Source organism: Uranotaenia lowii, chromosome 1 (genome assembly GCF_029784155.1).
Source record: "Uranotaenia lowii strain MFRU-FL chromosome 1, ASM2978415v1, whole genome shotgun sequence".
Lineage (NCBI taxonomy): Eukaryota > Metazoa > Arthropoda > Insecta > Diptera > Culicidae > Uranotaenia > Uranotaenia lowii.
Genome location: NC_073691.1, coordinates 132,023,545 through 132,049,780, shown reverse-complemented (window position 1 = coordinate 132,049,780; position 26,236 = coordinate 132,023,545). Strand labels below are relative to the sequence as shown.

The following is a 26,236-nucleotide window of genomic DNA, read 5'->3' as shown; positions in this document are numbered from 1 at the left end:
CAAATTACCAATATCGACGCAATAAATAATCTCATGAATTTTAATCTGCTAAACAATTCTGAGAGCACATGCTTAAGGACAATGTTCCTTAGCCAGCTGCAGCACGAGACGACGACAGCGTTAGTATTTGAAGCTAAAATATATTTCCCAGTCCTCTTTTCCTCGATCTCTCGCCTCGTGCCAAGATTCTAATGGCAGACTAAGATTATCTGAGGGGAAAAATGTTCTCATTCTTGTTCATTTAAGTCGCCCTGATGCGTTCCACTCGAGACATGCTTTGTTGTATTCACACCGCGCCTGGCTCCATCGTTTTTCCCCGACATCCACCCAATTTCGAAATGCCAGCCCAGTTCAGTTCTAGTCTGCTCTTCTTGTCTGCTGCTGATTGTCCTTGCGTCGAGTCCTGGCTCAAACGTACCGGGAAAATTGCGAGCAGGAATCATTAAGCCAGAACTCCGCTGGGATGCTTTGGGACAGTCAATTTCCCTTCTCCTTCGTCCAATCTTCTCTGTGCATAATGTGGAAACAGCTGAAGCCAAAAGACGAGAAGCAATTTTTCCAACATCTGCAGCAGCAAAATCATGCTCTGTCAGTCAGACTTTAGCGTTTTGTCGTTGCTATCTACTTCTGACTGGTACGCTTCATCAGGGTTGCGGTTTCGCTTTGCTTCACATTTCCATATCTACTTACAGCAGTTTTTGTTGTCCTTTCCAGGGAGCTTTGGGTTTTCCCGATTCAATAAGGCACTCGTTAAGATTCCCAAAAGATGCCAAAATTTAAGCAAAATACATCCCTTGCTGCTAAATTTATGGTGCAAATAATCTAATCTAACAGTGAGCTTCTTTGAAGGGTACCAAAATAAATTTATTCAACACAATATGAGTAGCTTGTTCACAACTGCTCTTCATAATTTATGAGGAAATCACGCAAAAATTTCAAACAAAATGAATGATATTGATGCGATCATCCGCTTGGTGAGCAAATCATTAGTTCATTTCGGTGTCCATAAAAGACACCTTAAAAACAAACCATTCATGAAATTGACCACGAAAATTCCCACATCAAAATAAATCGTTGATGATGCAATTGAACAGTTTATCGAAGCATAAAACGAGTTAAATGAAAGGCAAAAAAGGTACCTACCAAGCAAGTGAGCTTCGACGTTTGTTTTCAACCAAATTGGTTTCGAACTGTTCGTTCGTTCGGAAAGTGATGCATAAATCATATTACCCAGCGGAGTTTCATTTTAGATACACTTTATTGAGTTGTATTTTTGAATTCATGGTAGAGTGATTTGTGAATTGTTGTCCTCTGCCCCATCGTTGCACATGATAAATTGTTAATATTTCAGCCGTCTTTAAATTTTGTTTTTCCAAAAATAATACTGAATAAAATTGGAATGTTTTTTTATGCAAAATATACATCTTATGACAGTTTATCTTTTCTTGTTTATTTCGCGCCGTTTTCTGTGCTTATTTTTAACCAAAACCTTAAAATTCCTTGGGACTATTTATTTATTTATTTGGTCTCACGACATAACCTGATGAACAATATTCCTCCAATTCACTCGGTCCATGGCAGCCGTTCTCCAACTTCTCAGGCATCCCACATACGCCAGATCACGCTCCACTTGATCTTACTACCTTGCTCGTTGCGCCTCTGCTCGTCTCGTTCCTTCCTGCTTTCACCACCTATAGTCGTGCGGTTTCGTGATTCATCCTTCGCCTTCACACTCGGTTCTCCTGCACGCCGCCAAAGATAGATCGGTTCTTTACACTCGTCGCTCGAATACTCCGAGTGAACGCAGGTCCTCTTCTAGCAATATCCATGCCTCGTGCCCGGAGAGAACAACCGGTCTAATGAGCGTCATATACAGGTTGCACTTCGTGCGAGGGCTAAGCCTTCTCGATCGCAGTTGCTTGTAGAGTCCATAGTAGGCACGACTTCCGCTGATAACTCACCGCCGGATCTCACCGCTGGTGTCATTGTCTGCGGTCAGCCGAGATAGACAAAGTCTTCGACTATCTCCAGCTCGTCGCCGTCGATCGTGACCTTGTTATTACTGGACAAGTGGGCTCGGTCGGTTTCGGATCCGTAGGCCAGTTATTGTCTTGGACGTATTAATTATTACCCCAATACTTCTTGTTTCGCGTTTCAGTATGCGATAGATCTCCTTCACCGCCGCAGATGATGAGCCGACTATATCAATGTTGTCGACAAAGCAGATAAGATGACTGGATCTGTTGAAAATCGAACCCCGCATTTCGCCCACCGCTCGTCGAATAACACCTTCTAGCGCCACGTTGAACATCATGCAGGATAGATCATCGCCTTGTCGAAGCCCGTTGTGCGATTCGAATGAATTCAACAATTCACCCGAAATCCGCACACAGCACTGCGTTCTATCCACCGTCGCCTTGATCAGTTTGGTCAGCTTTCCGGAAAAGCCTTTCTTGTCCATGATTTTCCATAGCTCGTTACGGTCGATAGTGTCGTATGCGGCTTTGAAGTCGATGAAGGATGTGCCGTAGTGTTAAGATGAGGTCATTTGTGGACTGTCCCTCCATGAATCCGGCCTGATGACTTCCCACAAATCTATTTTCTTGTGGCGTTAGGCGGCGGAGTAAGATTCGGAACAGCACTTTGTAGGCGGCACTGAGGACAGTGATCGCTTGGTAGTTCTCACAGTCCTATTTTTAAGCATATTACCCCCTCCTTCCACTCCTCCGGTAGCTGTTCTGTGTTCCAGATCCGGACCATCAACCGATGTAAGAAATAGGCCAACTTGTCCGGGCTCATTCTGACAAGTTCAGCTGCGATGTCATCATTCCTAGACCAATGGCTTCCTTAACATCACTCATCGTTGGGAGTGGCTTCTCTTCGTCGTCGGCTACGACGGCGATGTAGCTTCCCCCACCGCTTCGGTCTGATGCATGTGCGCCGTTCAGGTGTTCATCGAAGTGCTGCTTCCACATTTTTAATCATCTCACGATTGTCCGTCAGGATGCCTCAATCCTTGTCCCGGCACATTTCGGCTTGCGGTACGAAACCTTTGCGGGATGCGTTGAGTTTCTGATAGAACTTTCTTGTTCCTTGGGAACGATGCAGCTGGTTCAGCTTCTCAAGATCCTCCTCCTCCAGGTGGCGCTTTTTCTCCCGGAAAATTCGGACTCGCTGCCTCTTCCACTGTCGGTGATTTTCCACGTTCCGACGGGTGCCTGTTTGACAACTGCCGCCCGCGTGGCGTTTTCTTCGTTCATCATCCTCCTACACTCCTCGTCGAACCTGTCGTTCCCTCGAGTTCGCTCCACATAACCGATGACGTTCTCCGCAGCACTGTTGATGGCTGTCTTGATGGTATCCCAACAGTCCTCGAGGGAAGCTTCGTCAAGCTCGCCCTCTGCCGGCAGCGCTGCTTCGACCGATTGCGCGTTGTCTGCCGCGACCTCAGGTTGCTTCAGTCGAGCGATATTTAACACGTTCGTCACCACGTCACCCATATTCGGCAGACGGGTGTATTTCCTGGGGGGCCCCGTCACATCAAAAAGCAGGTGACGCTCTCTTACTGGAGTTTACCGCTCAGCTTCGCCACACGTTTCAAATATGGGAGTTCTCCCTCTTTGCCTTCTCTCTCTGAAAATTTCTTTGGGCCCGGCTAGCAAAACTACCAAAATGAGCGTGGCGACGAACGTGTTAACCGAGGTGGGCGCCGGTTTCGTGTGTTGTTCACTACGGAAAGTTTTGAACGCATCTTCGCCCATGGTCGACAATGGTCTGACTCGATGTTGGCGCCTCGACAGGATCAGACGTCGATGATGTCCGAGAAGTGCCGGCTGTCTATCAAAACGTGGACGATCTCTGATTGCGTTTGGTACGATAATCTCCAGGTGTACTTGTGTGGGAGGCTGTGCTGGAAAAAGGTACTACGCCATTTGTTTGGAGGCGGCGAAATCTATCAGTCTGAGGCCGTTTTCGTTGGTCAGCTGGTGCGCACTGAACCTTCCAATTGTCGGTTTGAATTCCTCCTCCTGGCCGACCTGAGCGTTAAAATCCCCGATGACGATCTTGATATCATGTTTTGGGCAACGGTCGTATTCACGCTCCAGCTGAGCGTAAAATTCGTCTTTGTTGTCACCGGTACTTCCGAGGTGAGGGCTGTGCACGTTGAAGAACCGGCCCTTGATTCTCAACCGGCACATTCGTGAGTTGATCGGCCACCACCCGATCACGCGCTTTTGCATCTTTCCCATCACTATAAAAGCTGTTTCAAGCTCGTGTGTGTTGCTGCAACTCTGGTAGATGGCACGACCATTTGGGTAAGTTCGTACCGTGGAGCCCTTCCAGCATACATACATCCTGCAGCACTACGATGTCTAATTTTTGTCTCTTCTATTCGTTGGAGAGCACGTGGATACTGCCCACAGAATTTAGAGATCGGCAGTTCCAAGTTTCCAATCGCCATTCCCTTTTTTCGCGTGGGTCTTTGCCGATTTTCATCCGAAATATGTTGTTTGTTGATCGTTGATTATGTATTTTGCAGTCACGGGCTCTCAAGGCCCGCAGCTAATCCCACTATCTCGCAGGAGGACCGTCGTGATGTTGCTGTTTTGGGTCCCGAACACCACCAGATCAGTCTGCATGCGACCAAAACATCCACTGGGATTCGGTACACGATCTCCGCTAAGGTTGCTCGCACCCCAGCTAGCTCCACAGGGAAATACAGAATCGGAGTTGCAGACAAGAGGTGGTATGACCACTACCCAAAGGCTGGGTGTATGGGGTCTCGAGTTGCACATTGTCTACCGTTCGATAGCCTGTCAGCATAAATGTTAAACCGTCTTTCCGCTGACATCTGGGATACTGCAATATTCCCAGCCGACTGGATGGAGAGTATCCTAGTAGAGGTCTCGAAGAAAGGAGACCTGACAGAGTGCGGTAACTGGCGAGGCGTTGATCTGTACAACCTTCAAATAACTCTTCAAGGTGATCCTAAACAGGATCCAGGAGAAAATCGACGCTACACTCCGACGGGATTCCGATCCGGACGATCGTGTGTAGACCACATCACAACGCTACGAATTATTGGAATTTGGAACAAATCAACAAATTCCAGAACTCTCTTCTGTTGGTGTTCGTGATTTCGAAAAAGCATTAGACCGACTGAACCATGAAAACATGGTATGTAAACAATGCACTATGAACTAAATCCACCCAAATTTTCATTAATTTGTACCCAAAAGTGGAAAAGTTAGAGTAATGTGGCAATTTCATCGTGGACACCCTTTCTCGGGATTCCATCCCTAGACTTTTGACTTACAAGCCAAACACGTTAGCAAGTTGAGATTCGGAGTTGTGGATCAGAGCTGATGTGCCCAATATGGAGCACCGCGTTCGGCACACTCTCCACCATTCATCATCCAATCTTAGCTCAGGCAAAACAAAAGCTTTTTTGACATCACAATCGATGAATAATCGTGATGAAAATATCAAAAAAAAAAACCCAAAACATTCCATTATTAAACCCCCCGTCTGAAATCGTAAAGGGTGATACGGTCAAAATTTGGTCATGGGAAAAGGCGTGTAAATTGGTGAAATCGTTTATTTAAAAAAAAAAACAAATTAAATTGCTTTTTCAAGTTTAATAAGTATAAAATTCAGGAAAAAATTCAGTTAGGCTTCCGCTTTTCCTAATCCGAATTGCCGGACCTTACGCTTAACCCCTGCCATCAGATTTTGTTCAGCCATCTTGTCCACCTTCTTCGCCGCAGAAAGCTAGTTTGCCTTGAACTGCTGCTCGTCCTTAGCAGGTTTTTGGTCTTCTTTAGGTTCCGCTTGACAAAAGTCCAGTATTTCTCAATTGGGCGGAGCTCTGGCGTGTTGGGAGGGTTCTTGTCCTTGGGAACCACCTGCACGTTGTTGGCGGCGTACCACTCCATGGCCTTTTTACCGTAATGGCAGGGAAGGCAGCAGACGTTTATTCAAACACTCTTCCACGTAAATTTCTTGGTTGACAGTCCCGGAAGCTATGAAAATGCTGCTTTTCAAGCCACAGGTACAGATGGCTTGCCAAACCAGATATTTCTTCGCGAACTTTGACAGTTTCATGGGCTTGAAAATATCTGCTACCTTTCCCCTTCCTTTTGCCGTTTAAAACTCCTGTCCCGGAAGCTGCTTGTAGTCGGCTTTGACGTAGGTTTCGTCGTCCATTACTACGCAGTCAAATTTCGTCAGCATCGTCGTGTACAACCTCCGGGATCGCTTTGGCCGTCACTACGTTCGTGTAAGTCGATAGTCCGGCTCGTTTTTTGGCTCGATGCACGGTTGTAGACGATACACCCAGCTTATTTGCGGCATCTCGGAGAGAGAGTTTAGGGTTTCGCTTGAAACTACCGGCAACTTTCTTTGTCGTCTCAGCGGCTTCCGGTTTTCGATTTCCCCCCAATCCAGACTTCCTGGCTGTCGACTTTAATTAAATTTGTAACGGTTGATTTGGCAACTTTTAGCGATTTTGCCAGCTTTGCCTGCGAGTAGCTCGGATTTTCTCGATGCGCGAGCAAAATATGCTGCTCTTCTTCCTTGGACGGCATTTTGACAACTGAAGAGTGAATTCCAAAATCAAAATAGGAGCAACATTCTACACACACACCTTCAAAATGAGGGGTGTTCAGGTTTTTTAATTGCAAAATTGAAAGAAATACGTCAAGTTGATATTGACCAAATTTTGACCGTATCACCTTTTACACACACTCACGCTAAGTGAGCCTACTCATTCATTTCCGAATCCAGAGCGTGAAATCGTAAGTCGTTTGTTGAAAATTGGAAATCGGAAAATAAATAAGCCATCACTGCTACCGATTCTCGGTCATGAGTTTTCCACGTTGCCGCACCGGTTACTCTGGGTTATCCACTCTTCGGAGAATACAATCCTCTTAGTCGAAAAATACCTATATGTAGGTATTAAAATTTGGAAACCAGTATGGATTTCAAGTGTGGATGGAATGATATCCAAAAGCAATACTCCTGAGCAGTTGAACGTGACGCGTGTGGTGGTTTAAACTTGAATACTTTTTTATAAGGACAATTTCATGAATTCATATAATTATTATTGTTTTATAGAGTCAAACGATTCGATTGTCGTATTCTATACAAATTGTTAAACAAAAATGGAGGATAAATCTGTTATGCATGATAATTTTGATAAATTTCACAGTTTCCAGTTACTTGTAAAAAAATCTCAGTTCTTAGGATTCTTGTTATCCTTACCCTATTCACACCCCTCCTTAAGCAACTCATCCTGATGGTGGCCGGGAGCAATTCGTGAATCAAAAACAAATTTCTTCCGTAAAAATTACAAGAGGTACCAAAGTTTAAGCCTTGTGTCATGTGTCAAGTGGATGAAGATTTATTGGTACACAAGTAAACGGATAATATGTACGTGGTACAAAAATGCTGTATCAATTCCGATTCGGATGTGAGAAGTGGAAACAAAATGAAAATCAATTCAATCGTACGGAGCCGCGGCACAACAAGGCACATGAATTATTTCGACATCCAACAAACAACAACTGAGACGATTATGGATGGGGCGGAGCGGGCATAAATTTCCACCCCCGGTTGACGATGTTGGAAAATTCATCTCCCAGACCCCATTTTGCTGATGAAGCCTGTGGAATATTGCTGAATTGCCCGGGAAAACGGATTCCCGTGGATCGACGCACTCCTACGCATTATGCGTGCGGATTTAAGTGAAACGCTGACGCGACGCGACGCTTCTTCGTGGATGGCTTGCGTTTGGTTGAAGCAGAATCATTCGAATTATTCCACATCATATAAAATGATAAGAAGATTCATTCCGTATTAGTATAAAACAACAATTTCATAAAAATTACTAAGTTATCGAGACAGCAACAAATTGAGATACTCCACAAAAGTAAGACCCAAGAAAAGTAATTTCGACAACAAGAACAATGAACTATCCTATTGGAATGATTCTGAAGCGTAGAGAGGAATGAGAACGAAATATTGTAGAAAATCTTTATTTAGGAACTGAATTTGAATGACATTCAAATAATTCTAAAATATTTTTTTATCTACCACTTGCTACTAATTTGATTCAAATTAAAAAAATGACAAAAATGGCGTAAGATGAAAAAAAAAATGACAAAAATGACAAAAATGACAAAAATGACAAATATGACAAAAATGGCAAAAATGACAAAAATGACAAAAATGACAAAAATGACAAAAATGACAAAAATGACAAAAATGACAAAAATGACAAAAATGACAAAAATGACAAAAATGACAAAAATGACAAAAATGACAAAAATGACAAAAATGACAAAAATTACAAAAATTACAAAAATGACAAAAATGACAAAAATGACAAAAATGACAAAAATGACAAAAATTAAAAAAATGACAAAAATGACAAAAATGACAAAAATGACAAAAATGACAAAAATGACAAAAATGACAAAAATGACAAAAATGACAAAAATGACAAAAATGACAAAAATGACAAAAATGACAAAAATGACAAAAATGACAAAAATGACAAAAATGACAAAAATGACAAAAATGACAAAAATGACAAAAATGACAAAAATGACAAAAATGACAAAAATGACAAAAATGACAAAAATGACAAAAATGACAAAAATGACAAAAATGACAAAAATGACAAAAATGACAAAAATGACAAAAATGACAAAAATGACAAAAATGACAAAAATGACAAAAATGACAAAAATGACAAAAATGACAAAAATGACAAAAATGACAAAAATGACAAAAATGACAAAAATGACAAAAATGACAAAAATGACAAAAATGACAAAAATGACAAAAATGACAAAAATGACAAAAATGACAAAAATGTCAAAAATGTCAAAAATGACAAAAATGACAAAAATGACAAAAATGACAAAAATGACAAAAATGACAAAAATGACAAAAATGACAAAAATGACAAAAATGACAAAAATGACAAAAATGACAAAAATGACAAAAATGACAAAAATGACAAAAATGACAAAAATGACAAAAATGACAAAAATGACAAAAATGACAAAAATGACAAAAATGACAAAAATGACAAAAATGACAAAAATGATAAAAATGACAAAAATGACAAAAATGACAAAAATGACAAAAATGACAAAAATGACTGTTGCGGAACGCAATCGGTGGTTGCGAGCCACTGGTTTATGACGTCATCAAATTACCAAACTGCGATCCACAACTGAGGCAAACCAAGAGAGAGAACCGAAAGATCCCTTGAGAGTGGCTACAGCATCCCTATTTTTCTACTCTACGAGAGCAACACAACATCATCATTATCATCCCAATCGCTCCCAACAGAGTGCGACCGAGAATGATCATCATCCGAGGGGGAGGCGAGAAACGATCAACACATGAGGGGGAGGTGGGGTGATAGCCCAGAATCCACCCAACCAGAAGAGAGTTCAACAACCAGAAAATAATAATAGATTAAGCTAGTTACTTTTTATTATTACTTTTTTGTCATTCTAAATGATTTTGAAAAATGCGCCAAAGAAGGCATTATTAGAAGAACAAATTTTGGCTAGGCTTGAGCAAGATCAGAATTCTGCTGTGCTCGAACGAAAACAGATCGATGGCAAACTTTGCTTAATAATTAGTTGTAAATTTTAGAGAATAATTCTCAATATAGTTTAGTTGCTAGCCCATAATAAAATGAGTTTTTGTTAACTAATAAATCGGTGTGTAAATCAAATTCGTGCTATTATTATTGCCAAGATCGATCGAGAAAACTTACCCGAAATCGCCGTTATATCGAACGACCAAGGAGGTCAATTGGGTACCCTATCCAGCCTACAGTCCACTGGATACGCAAAGGACCGAGGACCAGCTTAGCTTTCGGCCAAGAGGGAACATTTTGGCCACGGAGGAACATTTTGGTCCTTCGAGCCGGATAAACAACGTTGAAACGATTCCACCGAGGAATCGTTAGGCTCGCTGTCGCATTGTGGTCGTGATCTCATCAACTCACTCAGTGATATCTCACCAACAAGTTGGGATCATCATCTCACCACATCATCACCACACCATATGCACTCTGGTTAGCACGAATTTGGATCGGATTTTCACGCACAATTCATCGCCTTGCAACGGAGGACAATTCCAGGCGGAATTCCTGGTTTCACAGGTAAAATACACACAAATATATGTCCAGCCGTTGCTTGGACTCTTTTCGGTTACTACACCACTTCTATTTTTCCTGCCACACATCATCACTAAACTTACCGTCATCATCGTCATCGACGACGACGTCATTGGAAGCCCCAAATTGAGAGTAGCATTTAATTGCTGCAAACCGCCATTCATCACAACATTCATCACAACATCGATTTGTGATTTTCGGAAATTCGCGGAATTCGGATTCACGGAATTCACAACTCTGGAGACCTTTTTACGCACGTTCACGAGCCCGACGACCGGTTGAGACGAGACGAGGACACCGCACGAGTTTTCCGTTAAGGTAAATAAAAAAAAAACTACACCTCGTATATGTCTAGCCGAAGCAAGGCCTTGATCGATACTACATCCAACCCTTTATGAATTCTCGAACAACAATCATATGTATGAATCTGTGAGCAACATCTGTGGAACTTATTGAACCAAAAGGAAACATCCATAAACAGCGCATCGATTTGGAAAATTATTTTATCGTATTTTCCGAGGATTTTAATTTTGGAATTGGAGATTCGGCAATTGTTCTTCTTAACCTGCCGCTCAACATATTTTTTTGTTCAGGTTAGTTAGAACAGTATGTGTTTAGTCGAAGTTTGAAATATTCTGCATACTACATCTACTATTTCGATTGCCTCTCATGAACATTGGTGCCCTGGACCGCGAGCAAATAATATCAATAAATTAAGCTCGATAGCAGTCGACAGACATTTACCTGTAGTGGAGTCGCACCGGTTGTTCCGGTAGGTTAGTAGCACTACAGTATATGTCCTTCACGAAGCTAGGCATAAAGATTCAAATACTTACGCTCTCATTCAATTTCTGTCAACTGCGAGGGAGTTTAACGATTCATCATGCCCGGGCCATCACAAGGTACCAAGAAGTCGGTGACGTTCAAGATTCTGCAAGTCAAACTTAAAGGCCTGCAGGATATTTTCGACAATATTTTCAAGTTCGTGGAATCGCTGCATTCAGCTACTGTGTCTGCCAGTGATGTGAAAGTGCGTTTAGAAAGAATTGATGAATCATGGGAAAATGTAAATAGTGCCATTATGGAGTTGGAGGTTCATGACGACTATGATGCTGCCGAGTACGACTACGCCCAGGATCGAGCAACGTTTGCTGACCGCTACTACACCGCGAAGGCCAGGTTGATGGATAAGGCGAGACAGTTGGAAGACGGAATTTTTCTGAACTCTACGATTGTTGGATTGGAAACTTCGCAGCACCCTACCGTGGAGCATGTTCGTTTGCCGCAGATCAAGTTGCAGACTTTCGATGGGAATGTCGACGAATGGCTGAGCTTCCGTGATTTGTACACCTCGCTGATACACTGCAAACCTGATCTACCTGAAATCGAAAAATTCCACTACTTAAAGGGATGTTTGGCAGGTGAAGCAAAGGCTTTAGTCGACCCCTTTCCTATCACCAGGGCCAACTATCAAATTGCGTGGGACACGATGACAAAACACTATAACGATAGTAAGCTGCTTCGACGTCGACAGGTGCAAACTCTTTTCAATCTACCAACCCCCCTTGCGAAGGAATCTGGAGCGGAGCTGCAATCATTGCTAGAGAGCTTTGAAAGAGCAGTGAATACACTCGACCAACTGGTAACGCGAGTCGATTATAGGGACTTACTTCTTCTGTACATCTTGAGTTCACGATTAGATGCAACAACACGCCGAGGCTGGGAGGAGCAGTCGTCGTCCAAGGAAAAGGATACACTTAAGGATCTGACGGAGTTTATCCAAAGGCGCGTTCGAGTTTTGGGTTCACTTCCGGTCAAGCCGGAATCGAAGGCTGATTTCCCGCAGTCGTCAAGGAGACGACAAGTACCAACCAAGATAAACTTCAACTCTTCTCAATCACATCAGTCAGGGGGACGATGTGCTGCATGCTCGGGTACACATATGCTTCACGAATGCGCTACATTCAGGAAAATGTCGATAGCTTCCAGGGACAAGCTAGTTCGGAACAACTCGTTGTGCAGGAACTGTCTTAGGCACGGACATTTGGCTGCGGATTGTACTTCACGTTTTCTCTGTCGAGGCTGCAAGGGCAAGCACCACACCATGGTTTGTTATCGATCGGAATCCAACGCTGAGAGCAAGGGCTCTAATTCACAAGGCGGAAATCCAAATGGGTCTGGAGAAGGTACTAGAATCAGGGAGACTACATCGGCTAATCTTTCGGGGCATCGCACATCTTCCGTTCTACTTGCTACAGCGGTCGTTCTAGTGGAGGACGACAACGGCGTTTCCCATCCAGCGCGGGCACTGCTGGATTCGGGATCAGAATCGAACTTCGTATCGGAAAGCCTCATACAGCTGTTACAGGTTCAGCGCAGGCAGGCAGACGTCTCAGTTCAAGGCATTGGGCAAGCAGTAGCAAGAGTGAAGCACAAGGCCAATCTTCTCGTCAAATCGAGGATTTCGAACTCTCGATACAGGATGGATTTCTTGGTGCTTCCAACAGTCACAGCGGATTTACCAACTTCGAGCGTTGACGTTAATGGATGGAAATTGCCAGACGTCGAGCTAGCCGATCCAGCATTCTTCGAAACCAGGTCGGTCGACATGGTGCTTGGAATTGAACACTTCTTCTCATTCTTCAAGGCCGGAAAAAGGATACAATTGGGAAATGGACTTCCCACATTCACCGAGACGGTATTTGGTTGGATTGCGACAGGCGCCGTCAACATGTACGATCAAGCGACGAGGATTTCTTGTAATGTGGTAGCAACGGGTGGTCTGGAGCAGTTGATGGCACAGTTTTGGGCTTGCGATGAAATAGAATCGGCAGTGATTTATTCTCCGGAAGAGTAACGATGCGAGGAGCACTATGTGCGAACGGTGAAAAGAGGCAACGACGGTCGATACACGGTATCACTTCCTCAAAATGAGAACGGGTTTGAAACGGTAGGCGAGTCAAGGGACATCGCCATGCGGCGACTGCAAAGTATTGAACGTAGACTTCTGAGGGAACCAGAGTTGCGTCAGGAATACAACAAGTTTATGCAGGAATACCGAGAATTGGGACACATGCATAAGGTACACATCAATCCAGCCGACGATAAAAAGAGGTGTTATCTTCCGCATCATCCAGTGGTGAAACAATCCAGCACAACCACCAAGGTACGCGTGGTTTTCGATGCGTCGTGTCGAACAAGCACAGGAAGGTCGCTGAACGACGCATTACTTTGTGGACCGGTCATCCAAGACGATCTCCGATCACTTATACTTCGCAGCAGAACGAGACATATTATGTTGGTAGCCGACATCGAAAAAATGTTCCGGCAAATCAAGGTTCATCCAAACGACATGCCGTTTCAAAGTATTTTGTGGCGTAATTCACCAGACGAGGAGGTGGAAACTTATGAATTGGCAACGGTTACGTATGGGACCAAACCTGCCCCATTTTTGGCTACCAGAACTCTAAAGCAACTGGCGACGGATGAAAGAGAACGTTTTCCTCAAGCGGCAATATCGTTGATGGATGACGTTTACATGGACGATGTTTTAACTGGAGGTGCAGATGTTTCGGAAGTTGCTGAACTTCGTAGACAACTTGAGCTGTGCGCAATTAGTGGCGGGTTCTGCTTCAGAAAATGGGCTTCAAATTCTCCGGAGGTTCTCCTAGATGTTTCTCCAGAAAATTTGGCATTGAAAGGAGAGATTGGTGTTGATCTAGATCCAGATCCTGCAGTTCGCACGCTAGGGTTGACGTGGTTACCAGGAAGGGATGTTCTCAAATTTCACTTCAACATAGCGGATTTGGAAGGCGTTAAAAATTTAACCAAGCGGAAGGTGTTGTCGTTCATCGCTGCTCTATTCGATCCTCTAGGCTTCATCGGAGCTGTAGTGACGTCGGCAAAGATATTCATGCAGAAGATTTGGTGCCTCCAGGGTGCCGACGGTAAGAGCGTAGATTGGGATCAACCTTTGCCACACGAGATGGCAGAAGACTGGCGTAATTTCCAAGAAAAACTTCCACTCCTGAATAAGTTGACGATTTCACGCTGTGTGGTAATACCGAATGCTACGGAAATTCAGTTGCATGTGTTCACAGATGCCTCAGAACGCGCATATGGTGCCTGCGCGTATTTTAGGAGCGTTGATACAGACGGCAGAGTAAAGGTATCGCTGCTTACATCCAAATCGAAAATAGCCCCTTTGAAAACGCAGTCAATCCCTCGATTGGAACTATGCGGAGCTTTGCACGGAGCACAGCTTTCAGAAATGGTCATCAAGGCAGTCAAATTCAATCCCAAGGTATTCTTCTGGTCTGATTCATCGTGCGTGCTGCAATGGCTGAAGGCAATCCCCAGCACGCTTACGGTATTCGTCGGGAACAGAGTTTCCAAGATTCAACAAATTACGGAGCAGCATGTATGGAATCATGTACCAGGAACCTGTAATCCAGCGGATCTCATATCGAGAGGTTTATCACCTGGAGATATTCTGTACAACGAACTATGGTGGGAAGGCCCTCAATGGCTGAAAAACGACCACAGCACTTGGCCTAACGCACCGGTAACGTTCAATGAAGACGAAGTAGCTAAAGAATTTCGACGTGAGGCGGTTCAGTGTTCGGCGGTCGAAAGGGAAGCATTTGGAAGGTGGTACGTTAAGCAGTTTTCAACATTTAGCGACATGGTTAGGAGGACGGCGTATTTGCGTCGGTATTTGAAGCCAACTCAGAAACGAAAGCAAACAGAAGGTTTTCTGACTACAGAAGAGTTGCAAGAATCTGAATTCATCATCATTCGCCACGCACAGCAAGAAGACCTTAGCGAAGAATGGAAAGCACTCAAAAGGCAGCAGCCTGTTCCCCGAAGCTCGCAGTTACGGTTTTTCAACCCGATGCTTTCAGAAGACAATCTTATCCGAGTTGGTGGTCGACTCAGACATTCTAGCGAAGCAGAGAATACGAAGCATCCGATAGTCCTTCCTGCAAAACACCCGATAACCAGAATGATTATAGAGCACTACCACAAGCGTTTGCTCCACGCCAGCCCGCAACTTCTACTCGCAACAGTGCGGCTCAAGTACTGGCCACTTGGAGGTCGGAATATCACCCGAATTGTGGTACATCAGTGTCAGCGTTGTTTCCGAGTAAAACCAAGAGCCATCCAGCAGTTCATGGGCGAACTTCCAGCAGCCCGAGTCACCATCGCGGCACCCTTTAGTCGCACTGGTGTAGATTACTTTGGTCCGGTTTATCTACGTCTTGCTCCCCGCAGACCAGTTTCTAAGGGTTATGTCGCCCTTTTTGTCTGCATGACTACGAAGGCCGTACACCTTGAGCTGGTGTCTGATTTGTCGACGGAACGGTTCATTCAAGCGCTAAGGAGATTCACCGCAAGGCGAGGAAAATGTTCAGACATTTACTCGGATAATGGGACGAATTTTGTAGGCGCCGACAACCAGCTTCGTAAACTACTAACCAGCGAAGCTCACAAGGAGAAAATGGCACGAGAATACGCAGGAGATGGAATCAAGTGGCATTTCAACCCGGCCGGCGCGCCGCACTTTGGAGGATTATGGGAGGCGGCGGTACGATCGGCGAAACACCATTTAATACGCGTCTTGGGGGACAATCCAGTTAACCCTGAAGACTTCACCACATTGTTGGTTCAAGTAGAGGCCTGCTTGAACTCACGACCAATTACATCGCAGTCAGAAGATCCCAACGACCTGGAACCTCTGACTCCCGGACACTTCATAATTGGCAAACCAATACAGCAACTACCAGATCCAGATTTCTCAAATATTCCCATGAACCGACTTCACTACTGGCAGGCAGTTCAAAAGCAATTACGAGAATTCTGGAAGAGATGGCGTACGGAGTATTTGACACAGCTACAGGGACGAGCGAAACGTTGGCAACCGCCAATCAAAATTACTGAAGGTCAGCTCGTCGTTATGCGTGAAGAAGGTCTACCGCCAGCCCGGTGGAAATTGGCACGCATACTCCAACTACACCCCGGGGACGACAGAGTCGTCCGCGTGGTTACATTAAAAACTGCGAAGGGTTCCACTACGCGACCGGTGGAGAAAATTTGCATACTTCCATCTGTCGATTCCAAGGAGGAAGATTTGGTATCTCCTGATCAAAATTAGTTGGCTCCACACATACCTTGTTCGAGAGTTCTGTTCTTTTATTTCAGAAATCCCCAGAATTTCAGTGTGGGCGAGAATGTTGCGGAACGCAATCGGTGGTTGCGAGCCACTGGTTTATGACGTCATCAAATTACCAAACTGCGATCCACAACTGAGGCAAACCAAGAGAGAGAACCGAAAGATCCCTTGAGAGTGGCTACAGCATCCCTATTTTTCTACTCTACGAGAGCAACACAACATCATCATTATCATCCCAATCGCTCCCAACAGAGTGCGACCGAGAATGATCATCATCCGAGGGGGAGGCGAGAAACGATCAACACATGAGGGGGAGGTGGGGTGATAGCCCAGAATCCACCCAACCAGAAGAGAGTTCAACAACCAGAAAATAATAATAGATTAAGCTAGTTACTTTTTATTATTACTTTTTTGTCATTCTAAATGATTTTGAAAAATGCGCCAAAGAAGGCATTATTAGAAGAACAAATTTTGGCTAGGCTTGAGCAAGATCAGAATTCTGCTGTGCTCGAACGAAAACAGATCGATGGCAAACTTTGCTTAATAATTAGTTGTAAATTTTAGAGAATAATTCTCAATATAGTTTAGTTGCTAGCCCATAATAAAATGAGTTTTTGTTAACTAATAAATCGGTGTGTAAATCAAATTCGTGCTATTATTATTGCCAAGATCGATCGAGAAAACTTACCCGAAATCGCCGTTATATCGAACGACCAAGGAGGTCAATTGGGTACCCTATCCAGCCTACAGTCCACTGGATACGCAAAGGACCGAGGACCAGCTTAGCTTTCGGCCAAGAGGGAACATTTTGGCCACGGTGGCCACAATGACAAAAATGACAAAAATGACAAAAATGACAAAAATGACAAAAATGACAAAAATGACAAAAATGACAAAAATGACAAAAATGACAAAAATGACAAAAATGACAAAAATGACAAAAATGACAAAAATGACAAAAATGACAAAAATGACAAAAATGACAAAAATGACAAAAATGACAAAAATGACAAAAATGACAAAAATGACAAAAATGACAAAAATGACAAAAATGACAAAAATGACAAAAATGACAAAAATGACAAAAATGACAAAAATGACAAAAATGACAAAAAATGACAAAAATGACAAAAATAACAAAAATGACAAAAATGACAAAAATGACAAAAATGACAAAAAAATGACAATAATTTCAACAAAGACTAGAATGAAAAAAAAAACTAACAAAACTTACGAAAAATTAATAATTGACAGACATGAACTTAAATATATTTTTTATTAAATGCAAAGAATAAAATTTAAATATAGAAATTTGCCCCAATCTCTTATTCCTTCTCACATCAAATAATTGCAACAAATAATCGAACTATCAACTTCAAAATTTGAAATTCCCTCTATCTATAACCTGAATCAGTTCAGTTCAACTCGTTTTAAAAACGAGCTTCAAATGAACCGACCAATTCCTGCAATAATGATGTGCTGCCATGGTTTCATCACTTAAGTTCACAATTCTAATAAAGACAAACGCCATCTGTCGTTGCTCATTAGGAGCAACGAATCGGGCAGCATCAGCAATTGCAGCGGTTGTATTTTGGGTTAGCAATTTTCCACCGTTCAACGCCCTTTTACCCGCAGCTGTTGCCATTTGTAAATTGTCTGATCACTACTCGTGAATAACTATTTTGTCTTACTACTGGCAGAGTAACAGATTGTTGCTCGTACTTTTTTGCCACCAGCTCTAGGGTAGATGGTTCCGATTTAAACACAAAACTAGTCCGTAGGTCGATTATTTTGAAAATTAAAAAAAATCTACACCATTCATTGAAAATCCGAGTTTCAACTGAACGCAGACCTTAAAAAAATGTCGTTTACCTTTCCGACATATTGCGGTTGAAACTGAGATTATGTGAGATTTACCGTCACCAATGACCCAAACTGCAACAGATGTAGGAAGAGTGTATCGCTGTTCTATGAGCAAACTAACTTAAAAAAAAAGCTGCATTTTCAAAACCCGCCTGAGTGACAGACACCGTTTGTAGATGCAGCAAAGTTTCTCTTTAAAGATCGTTCCCAGACGATTGACGTGACCCGTGCCACCAAAAGTAGGGTAAGGGGCCAATAATCGCCAGTTTGTTTTAAACCGACTTTTTTTTATTAAAGGTTTTTTTTCAAACTGCATTAAATTTACTGTTTTCCAAATTAATTTCAATAAATCACTTCACCCGTTCAATTAAGTACAACAACCTTAACTTTTATTTTGTTTGCGTTCACAAAACTTCCAACTATTTAATACTGACAAAGCGGGGGTGAAGTTTATAAGTTGCCAAAACTGAACAGCACTGGTGTTTGCTGATACAATATTCAAACAGATTCAAAGAAAGTCAAAGCGAAAAACTTCGCGAATGGTTGGGTGAAAATACAATGAATGAATAATCTGTTGTTGTGAAAAAATGGAAGAAAGGATAGGATCTTAAAGATTTTGCTGTTTGTAGCAAGCTACAGTTATTTAGAATTAGCTACCCAACATTTCACTCGAGCAGTACACCAAATATTTAGAGTGCAGGTTTATAACGCCTTAATTGCCACTATCTGACAAACCACCTCCCACCTGGGTGGAATTGCATCGCCGATGAAAACATCAGAGCGCAAGTTTTCTCTACTTCGCAGCGAGCTTTCCCTTTGAACAATCGGGACTTGAATTGTTAAAAGGGAAGAGAGAGTTTCGGGAGAAAGCCGAACTATCAGGAAAATAAGAATTGGTTAAGAGAATAGGTCGGGGAACTTCGTAAAATATTCGCTTTACGCAGTTCCGGTTAAAGAATGAATAGACGGCTGCAATTTTCTGAAGACCTGGAGCAGTTCGATCATTTGGTCTGAAATCGTGGATTGAGTCAGGTGTGTGGCTAGAGTTTCGATTAGTAGAAGGTAAAACGTGAGGTGTTTTTCATGGGAAAGGGATCACTAACTGGTTCTGGCCTAGATTTTAGGGTCATACGACAGGCTGTGGAAAATAAACCGGCGCAAACCGTTCACAAAAACCGATTTGCGGAAAAGTTAAAAGTTTTGTGGGAGGGAAACGTGCACGCAATAATCCCTTACGGTTTCGTTAAAAGGTTTACCTGCGAGAAGGAGGCGACAAGCACCCGACGTACGCACCAACAACACTTTCCCCTGGCTCACGAAACAACGAAATTCACCACACGGACCAACTTTTTCCGGAGCAAACCCCGCCGGAAATCCGGACTCCGTCAACATAGTCCGGAACCCCCAACACAATTTCGAATTCCCCCACAACAACCACGGGATTCGAAATTGAACGGAAACGCCCGTAAAGTAAGTTTCCCACCATCGTCGCGAAACTCAATGCAGAAGGCCAGCACAACAACATCTGGGTTCGACATCGAGCGACAGCACCACTAGGTTCCGCTAGAGCGGAAGCAACAAAAACACCAAGTCGCCCAAAACATCTCCGAATTGAGCCTGATTTCCCGATGAGCCGATAGAAAACGACACCGAAACAGCCTGCATCAACAACACATCCAACTGCCGTAAGTACCCTTCCCTTAATATATTTATGCGCATAAATTTGGGTGGGTACTGAATGGTGTCCAGTTTTTCGGGTCGTTGACCCTATCGTGAAACTAATGCCGTAAGGGATATGCACGACCACTACACTTTTGCCCGTCCACCAAACCCGAACGATTGCTAGCAGCCCGCAGCACCACCAGCTAATGTGATCGAGCGGTTAGAGTGGCAACCTAAAAATCTCCAACACCCCAGAGAACATGAGTTCTAGTCTCGAATGGAATAAAGTTTTTGTCGAGGAAAATTTTTTTTGGAAGATTTTTTGTTTTAATAAACGGTGGAATGCCCTAAAATCGAAGCCTTATCTTTTTTTGAGAACTTTCCTGTTTAAGGCATTTCACGTTTTGCAGCGGTTTTTTTTAAGGAGAGCGTTGGACTCCAGTTGTTTCCAACTCACATCTGGCTTGAAAAGCGACTAAGATTGGTGGTCGGCAGACGCTCAACTGCTGATGCTAAGCGGCGATGTCAGATCTTTTTTGCCGACCTGATCTATTTTGGTTGATCAATTAAATTTTTCTAATATTTTGGATTTTTTTGAAGCACTTGACGCCTTTGGCGGAGTACTTTCTAACTTTTTGGAGAACGGTCATTTCAGGAGAAGTATAGCAGAAGAAGGAAAAACTCGCCCTTTGGTGGGTCTCATTGGCCGGGCAAACCATAACCAGGCTAACGGTCTCCTCAGGGAGTGGCGCATTAAGCCGTTAGCAAAACCTGCACAATCTTCCGAGGATAGGTCTCGCCTTACATGGCGCCCAACGTTTTAGAGGCTCGAGATATTTTGAAGAAATTTTAAATTGTCTTTTTTAGTTATTTTTTCTGCCGTTCACGGAACATTTTGTAGTTGCTAAGATATAGTTTAAGTTAAACTCGAAATTTTTTATTATTATTATTAAGGAATTTCGCTTTAAGTTAGACTAAGATTTTTGGCATTTTTCGAGCATTTTTCTGGTTTTAAATACTTCTTTATATAATCTCTCGCTCGAAATTAATAATTTTTTATTTCTTATTTTGTTGGGTAACTTAGTTTAAATATTTCTTCATTTTTCTTTTAACTTTAGCCTACATAATAACATTTTAGTTAGAAGTTAAGATTTAATTCTACATTTTTTCTTTTTATATTTGCAAACGTAAAGTTGCTAAAAATGGAAAATTTTCCTTTTGCCGAACATTTGGATGAGGAGGAAACAGTTTACGAGTTACGTATCAGAAATAAGCTTGAGCAAACTGCACATTTGGATTTGGTAGGCAAACAAAGATATTTACAGAATTTACTAAAAATCGATGCAAGAGAAAACCGAAATTATGCATCATCATTCAATACCAGGGATGAAGATTTAATAATTTTCACAAAAATTAACGAGATTAAGAAGGAGTTAGGTAGAACTCGGAAAATGGATGGAAAAATTAAGTCGAGACTTATTCACTATTATTTTCGTACAAAAAGATGTAGTTTTAGTAATGAAGAAGAAAAGATGGAAAGACGAACTTTGATTCGTGATATTTCAGATTTAATTGCTCTTTACAAAATAGGTCCTCCCGCCACACCGGCAAAACAGCAAATAAACAATATTCTAAGCTCCGAGCAAGAACCACAATGCCAAGACCCTCTGGGAAGTCTTTCTCGCTCAGCTGCACAAACAGCTTCCAATGTTATCGAAAACACTGCGCGGGTTAGGGAATCTTCATTGGGAAGAGTAGACACTCAGGAAAGGATACTAGAAGAAAATTTACAACCAGCAATCCCTCGAACGCAACCGAGTAACGACTGCTGTTGTCGATACCGTTGGAGGAAAACACTGTTTTCTGATAGCAGATGCTTCAAACTGCAATTAATTTCGTGTTTATTAAATAGGTAGGAATGAATGAATATCAAAAAGGGAACTTACAATTCAAGTGTATATAGGTGATTATACGGATTTCCAAACACTGACTTCAAAATACTTGGCTGATTTTCCAGTTCCTGTCTACATTATAAATATGAAACTACTGTTGTATATAAAGATAAGTCTGTGTTCTTACCGAGAAGATGAGGATACAATATAAGGGTTTCCTACTGATGATAACTCTCACTGAGGAACTGTGTAACATAGGCGTAGAATAATTGGTAAATAATTAATCGGATGGATCACTTCTATCAACGGAAGGCGAGCACGTTTTAGCCTTATCTCCAATTGACGTTTATCACTTGTTATTATTCTGTTCTTCTCCGTGAGTGATAAGATCACAGATGTCGCCGGGACTCACTTCTCAGCAGACGTTGGCACAGTGGGCTCGTCAACATCCCCCCCTTCGTGTAGTCTCGGAGAAATCCGGTCTTTTTCGGCAGTTGATGTCTGAATGTCGAGCAAAGCTAAAACGGTTGCTGGGCGTCGAACGATCCCGTTTTTTGTACGCACTAACGCCTGCCGTACTTGGCCATCGGTACCCTTGAAGACCTCCAAAATACGTCCACGTTCCCATCCATTGCGATTGCTTTTGTTGACCAAGATTACCAAATCTCCGGCTTCCAGTGGTTTTACTGTTTCAAACCATTTTGTTCTGCGCGCTATCGTTGGCAAGTATTCTTTGATCCATCTGGTCCAGAATAGATCGGTTAATGTCCGTGTCAAGCGCCAACTGTCGCGTAGCACTCGTGGATTAGATTCGATGATGCTGGAAGGCTGGGTGATGCCCTTTTCCCCATATAATAGAAAGTGGTTGGGTGTCAGGGCTTCCGCATCAGTGTGGTCTAGTGGAACATAAGTCAAGGGACGAGAATTGACGATTGCCTCTGCCTCCAGTGCAACTGTTTCCAAGACTTCGTCATTCGGGTGCTGCGGATGATTACCTATCGCTTCCATTGCTGTCTTTATAGACCGGACCATCCGCTCCCACACACCTCCCATGTGAGGAGAGAGCGGCGGATTAAAATGCCATTGGGTGTCGGTGTTCGTGAAGGTTGCTGCGCATTCTTCGTTGATGTTTTGGATTGTTTCCCGCAGGACGTTACAGGCACCCCGAAAGTTAGTTCCGTTGTCGGAATGGAAGGAAGCAGGTGAGCCACGGCGTGCTATGAACCTTCGTATCGCTAGTATGCAAGAACTTGTGGAGAGGCTATAGACAATTTCCACGTGCACGGCTCGGATCGTTAAACACGTGAAGAGACACACCCATCGTTTTACTAGGCTTCGACCCTGCTTGACCATAAGCGGTCCAAAATAGTCAACTCCTGTGTGGGAAAACGGTTTGATGTGGGGAGTCAAGCGTACTGCTGGTAAAGGAGCCATTCTAGGCGGTTGTGGGCGTGCCTTGCGGATCCTACAAAGCATACAATTTTTTGCAACTCTTCTAACTACTACACGCAGGTTTGGGATGCGAAACCTTTGATGGATTTCATTACAAACCGTTTCATTATTTTGATGCAAGAGTTGATGATGGTATTTTAGAATCAACAGCTCAGTGAGGGGATGGTTTTTTGGTAAAATGATTGGGTACTTTGCTTCGAATGAAGTGTTCGGAGCTGCTCCTAATCGACTGTCCATCCTAATAATTCCCGCACTGTCCATGAAGGGGGATAGGTGATAAAGCGAACTAGATTTAGGAACTGTTTCGCATTCTGTTCGATTCAAGTTACTTGCCAACAGATAGTACTCGTCCTGATAAACTTCGATTTGAGTTTGTCTCCATAGAAATGTCTCGGCTTCTGAAAGCTCGACTGAACTTAGTGGGCCGGAAACAACTTCTTTCTTAAACTTTTTAACCGCTCGAAGGACATACGTTGTAGCTCGTAATAATTTGGTCCAGCGAGGGAATCGTGTTACGTCGATGAGGGCCGGCTGATATTCATGATGATGCAGGAATGCGGACCTGAGTTCTTCTTCAGGTAAGGATCCAATTTTTCGAGCTGCAGGCCAAAATTCTTCTGACTTTTTAAGGAAATCAGGTCCAGTAAACCAACGACTAGACGAATCCAGACTAGGTCCATTTCCCCATTTAGTAGCATCGTCAGCCACGTTCAGTTTAGAGGGCACATAGTGCCATTCAGAAATCGATGTTTTGGATAAAATTTCTCCGATACGGTAAGTGACAAATTGATGGTAACGTCGACTGTCTGACCGCAGCCATGAGAGAACCGTAAGAGAGTCCGTCCACAGATATTTTCGTTCAATAGAGAGTTCTAATATTTCCGACAGTGTCTCTACCAAACGAGCCCCCATCAAAGCAGCTTGCAATTCAGACCTGGGCATCGATATTGGCTTCAAGGGTGCTACCTTGGTCTTCGCAGAGAGCAAGGCACAGTGTGCATTTTCACGGTACACCATGCGTAAATAGGCTACGCAGGCAAAGGCAGATTCGCTTGCGTCAACGAACACATGTAGTTGAAGACCGCTGAGATTAGAACTAGGAATTCCAGGGAAAAAATAACGAGGAACAGAAACTTGATTTAACTGAGCTAACAGTCGACTCCAGCGGTGCCAATCAGCTCGCAATTCTTCGGGCAGGATATCATCCCAACCCGAGCCGTATTTCCACACCTCTTGCATTAACACCTTACCGTGCACTACGTAGTGTGCTATTAAGCCGAGTGGATCAAAAATGCTCATAACCATACGGAGCACTTCTCGTTTGGTTGGTGTGCGTTCACTGTTCAGGATCCGCTCGATGGCTGGCTGCATATTTGCGCTAAAAGTGAACAGATCTGGCCGGGGCTTCCACATCATTCCCAAAACTCTTTCAGCTTTTTCCGGATACTCCAAACCTGGTTCCAAATTGAGATGCTTATTACTATCCAGGCAAGTGACTCCTATTCTCTTCAGCACTTCTGAGGAGTTCGACAGAAAGTTTCGTATTTCAAAGCCTCCAAGTGAATGTACGTGTCTGACTTCCAGGATTTATTGTACCGCTTCGTAGCTTGTGTCCACACTCGCCAGATAGTCGTCGACATAGTGCCCGTTCACAATAGCATCAACAGCACGAGGAAATTGTGCAGCATGTTCTTGAGCGTTTCTGTTTTTGATGTATTGGGCGATACACGGAGAGCAAGAGGCTCCGAATGTGGCAACATCCATCACGTAGATCTGGGGCGTTTCTTCGGGTGAGCTGCGAAATAGAAACCGCTGCGCCTGTTTGTCTTCGTCTCGTATGTTCACCTGGTGGAACATTTCTTTAATATCCCCACATATGGCTACACTTCTTTGGCGAAATCGCAACAGAACGGCCGGGAGTGATGTCACCATATCGGGGCCCTTCATTAGCAGGTCGTTGAGTGATATTCCATTAGTTTTGGCTGCCGCGTCCCAGATCAGTCGGACTTTTTCCGGTTTCTTCGGGTTGCGCACGACTCCGAGGGGTAGGTACCAGACTTGATTCGGGTCTGACTTTGCCAGCTCTCGATCAGTGATTTTATGCGCGTAGCCTTTTTCTAAATAGCTTGCAATTTGGTCTCTTACAATTTGCTGCAAAGGGGGATCTTTGATGAAACGTTTATTCAGACTGGATTCACGACGTGCTGCTGTTGGAAAAGTGTCTGGAAAGCAACGGTACTTGTATTTCCAGAGTAGTCCAGTTTCGAAACGGTTGCCAATTCGTCGGGTCGTTCGCTGAAGGATTTCCAAGGCCCCCTTATCTAAGTTCGAATCCAGTTCTTTGGTCACCAGGGTTTTTTCCATCTTAAAGAAACGACCGATCGAATCGTGCAGATCTTGATTTTCAAATTGTTGCGCTGAGTGTATATGCAAGCCCACTTCGTTGGTTGACGTTTTCTTCTGCTTGCCATATACACACCACCCCAGTCGTGTCTTGGTCGCCACTAAGTCATCATGCCGACTTTCTCTAGTGTCCAGAGATGTCAACAAACGAACATGTTCGATTCCGATAATTAAGGCCGGCCTGACGTCGGTATAGCTATTTAGCGGAAGACCTTTAAGGTGGGGATAAACCTGCTGCATGGCTGTGTAATCAAATGACTGTTTCGGCAGCTTCAACTGCTCGACTGTTCGGACGTTATTCATCGAGTACTTTTTTGCGGAGTTTCGCCCGGAGATTTGGACAGAAACTCGCTGAGAACCTTTTTCTTCACGAGAAATATCGCTCGTCCATGTCAACCAAAATGAATCCGCAATTCCAGTAACTCCCAGCTCCGCCGCAATTGATGCGTCCATCAGCGTTGATGAGGACCCATCGTCAAGGAATGCATAGGTTTCCAAGCTCCTCCCCTCATAGTGTAAATCAATAGGAAGATATCGGAACAGTGCATAAGAGGTAACGAAATGATGGTTTTGATGAGAAACTTCTTC

The 26,236-nt window shown here is 43.3% G+C and overlaps 4 protein-coding genes across 4 annotated transcripts in view; 2 read left to right on the top strand and 2 right to left on the bottom strand.

Moving 5' to 3' along the window:
- The window catches only part of LOC129740066 (octopamine receptor beta-2R), a 408,612-nt gene that overhangs the window by 302,245 nt on the left and 80,131 nt on the right, over positions 1–26,236 (bottom strand). The gene's annotated exons all lie outside the window — the stretch shown is intronic.
- On the top strand, positions 11,088–13,061 carry LOC129737941 (uncharacterized). The gene has a single exon (XM_055729112.1). The coding sequence runs from the start codon at positions 11,088–11,090 to the stop codon at positions 13,059–13,061; it is 1,974 nt and encodes a 657-aa protein (XP_055585087.1).
- Positions 13,179–16,358, top strand: LOC129737940 (uncharacterized). Its single transcript, XM_055729111.1, has one exon. It carries the CDS (start codon positions 13,179–13,181, stop codon positions 16,356–16,358), a length of 3,180 nt encoding a protein of 1,059 aa, XP_055585086.1.
- Positions 22,202–24,658, bottom strand: LOC129737939 (uncharacterized). Its single transcript, XM_055729109.1, has one exon. It carries the CDS (start codon positions 24,656–24,658, stop codon positions 22,202–22,204), a length of 2,457 nt encoding a protein of 818 aa, XP_055585084.1.

What these genes read in the sequence shown, in the direction of transcription:
- LOC129737941 (XM_055729112.1), top strand. Translation starts at nt 11,088, where the DNA reads ATGCCCGGGCCATCACAAGGTACCAAGAAGTCGGTGACGTTCAAGATT.
- LOC129737940 (XM_055729111.1), top strand. Translation starts at nt 13,179, where the DNA reads ATGCGGCGACTGCAAAGTATTGAACGTAGACTTCTGAGGGAACCAGAG.
- LOC129737939 (XM_055729109.1), bottom strand. Translation starts at nt 24,658, where the DNA reads ATGTGGAAGCCCCGGCCAGATCTGTTCACTTTTAGCGCAAATATGCAG.